We start from the raw sequence: 2,623 nt of genomic DNA, 5'->3' as shown, positions 1-2,623 counted from the left end.
AAGATGAAGTGTCATAGGAAAGTGGAATAAAACATGTTCCATTCATGTTTAATCAGTGGAATCAAAAGACATCATAGAGAAAAACAGTAGCTTAATCAATTTCATTTATTGTTTATATGGAGTATTACTTATTGTTGTTAGATCTTAAAATCAATTATGTTTCTGGATGAATACAATAAATGTGACTTTTTTTTTTTTTGTCCAAAGGGGTATTTATTTTTACCTGTCAGACTGTTAGGTGTGTGTCTTCTGGCTTTGTGGCTCTAACTTTAGTGTTTCTTTAATATTATTTTGAATCTGGACTTAGCTTTAGATTTAATCAAAGCTATGGTCTGAGCTAAGACAGGAGAAACTAACACAAATGACGTATGTCAAGACTGATATACAGATTTAGATTCAAACTTCCTGTTCCAGGCATTTATTTATTTACTTTTCAATAACATAACAATGTCTGTTTAACAGTGACATTTATCTGGGCTACATTCTGAGCATAAAGAAGACAATTTACAGAGAGAAAGTGTTCTGCCTTACAGATAGTATTTAACATATGTTTTTGTTTTTTTTTTTTAACATAGTTAAACCCTGATCTATAACCTTCTTGTCATTCCCGTAGCAGTTTAGAACAAGATCAAAGAAGAATGGATGGAAAAAATTGTTCTTCGTTGACTGAATTCCACCTCTTGGGAATTACTAATAACCCTGAGATCAAAGCAACCATATTTGCCACGTTTCTCGTCATATATCTCATTATTCTTGTGGCAAATCTTGGAATGATCATTTTAATTAAAATGGACTCCCAGCTTCAAACACCAATGTACTTTTTCCTCAGCCACCTCTCCTTCTGTGACCTCTGTTATTCCACAGCAATTGGGCCCAAGATGCTGGTGGACCTCTTAACAAAAAAAAAAAAAGACAGATCAAATTCTTTCTATGGCTGTGCTCTGCAATTCTTCATCTTCTGTGTCTTTGCAGACTCTGAGTGTCTCCTGCTGGCAGTGATGGCCTTTGATTGGTACAAGGCCATTAGCAACCCCTTGCTCTATACAGTCGACATGTCCAGCAGGGTGTGCTCCGTGCTCATGGCTGGGGTTTACCTGGTGGGTACAGTGGACGCTTTGATACACACCACGTTAACTTTCCGCTTATGTTTCTGTGGGTCAAATGAAATTAATCATTTCTTCTGTGATTTACCTCCACTTTTCCTCCTTTCCTGTTCTGATATTCAGGTCAATGAGTTGGCATTATTCACTGTTTTTGGCTTCATTGAACTGAGTACCATTTCATGGGTTCTTGTCTCTTACTGTTACATCATCCTCTCAGTCTTAAAGATCTGCTCTGCTGAGGGAAGGTTCAAAACTTTCTCCACCTGCACCTCTCACTTAACTGTTGTTGCAATTTTCCAGGGAACAGGACTTTTCATGTATTTCCGACCAAGTTCTGCCTACTCTCTAGAGCAAGACAAAATGACCTCATTGTTTTATACCCTTGTCATCCCCATGTTAAACCCTCTGATTTACAGTCTACGGAACAAGGATGTGAAAGAGGCTCTGGAAAAACTGAAAAATAAAAAGCTGTTTTAAATAGTTATACACACACATAAACAGTTGTTTTCTTCAAATCATTTAGTATAGAACAATGTGATCTCAAATACTTTAATACAATGAGTATTTATACAAATTCTCAACTATACCAGATGTTAGGTAGTTTCCTAAACATTCTATAATTTTTATGTGTTTTCAATTTAAGCACAGTACTCTCTAATTTTGCAAAACAGTTTTGTCTCCTAAGTGTGCCGAAATCTTATTTGTTCAATGTTTCCATCCTAGTTAACTGGTGTTGCTATAACAGAAATACCACAAGTGGATGACTATAACAAAGAAAGGATTATTCTCTCACAGTCTAGAAAGGTAAAAGTTAGAATTCAGGGTACCAGCTCCAGGAGAAGTCTTTCTCTTTGTGCCGACTCTGGAGGAAGGTCTTTGTCATCAATATTCCCCTGGTCTAGAAGCTTCTTAGCACAGGCACCCAGGGTCCAAATGATACTCTCTGCTCCTTTTTTCTTGGTGGAAGTAGTTCCCTCTCCTCTTGATTTTTATCTCAAAAGAGATTGACTGATGACACGATCTAATCCTGTAGATTGTGTCCTCCTCATTAACATCATAGAAGTTAGGATTTATAACACAGAGATAATAACATTAGATCACAAAATGGAGGACAACCACACATACTGGGAATCATGGCCTGGCCAAGTTGATGCACATTTGGGGGGACACAGTTCAAACTATAATAGTTTCTTTCTTGCATTACCTGAATTATTCTTAAAGCTGTGTGTTTATTGAGTGCCTATTGTACTTCCTGGTGCTTTGTATTTTATGGTCAATTCAATAGTGTCTGTACTAATGAATCCTATAATCTTGTGTAACTGACAAACAGTAATTAGATAATTATTCACAGAATTTATAACAAACTGTAAAACATCATGAAATAAAAAGGTAAGGTGCTCTTAATCCAAAGTAAGATGTCTAAATCTACTCTGCAAAGAAGAAAAGCGTCTTTGAAATGGGGACATGTAGTTTCTGATCTAAATTATGAATGGACATGTCAATTGGTGAGAGGAAAGTAT

The 2,623-nt window shown here is 36.3% G+C and overlaps 1 protein-coding gene across 1 annotated transcript; it reads left to right on the top strand.

Annotated features, from left to right (window-relative positions):
- The first annotated feature begins 635 nt into the window (after positions 1-635).
- Positions 636-1,580, top strand: LOC126064090 (olfactory receptor 5W2-like). The gene has a single exon (XM_049862719.1). It carries the CDS (start codon positions 639-641, stop codon positions 1,578-1,580), a length of 942 nt encoding a protein of 313 aa, XP_049718676.1. The 5' UTR covers positions 636-638.
- The last annotated feature ends 1,043 nt before the right edge of the window (positions 1,581-2,623 follow it).

The sequence above is a fragment of the Elephas maximus genome, chromosome 20 (assembly GCF_024166365.1).
Source record: "Elephas maximus indicus isolate mEleMax1 chromosome 20, mEleMax1 primary haplotype, whole genome shotgun sequence".
NCBI classification, from domain to species: domain Eukaryota; kingdom Metazoa; phylum Chordata; class Mammalia; order Proboscidea; family Elephantidae; genus Elephas; species Elephas maximus.
This window is presented reverse-complemented; position numbering and strand designations above follow the sequence as displayed.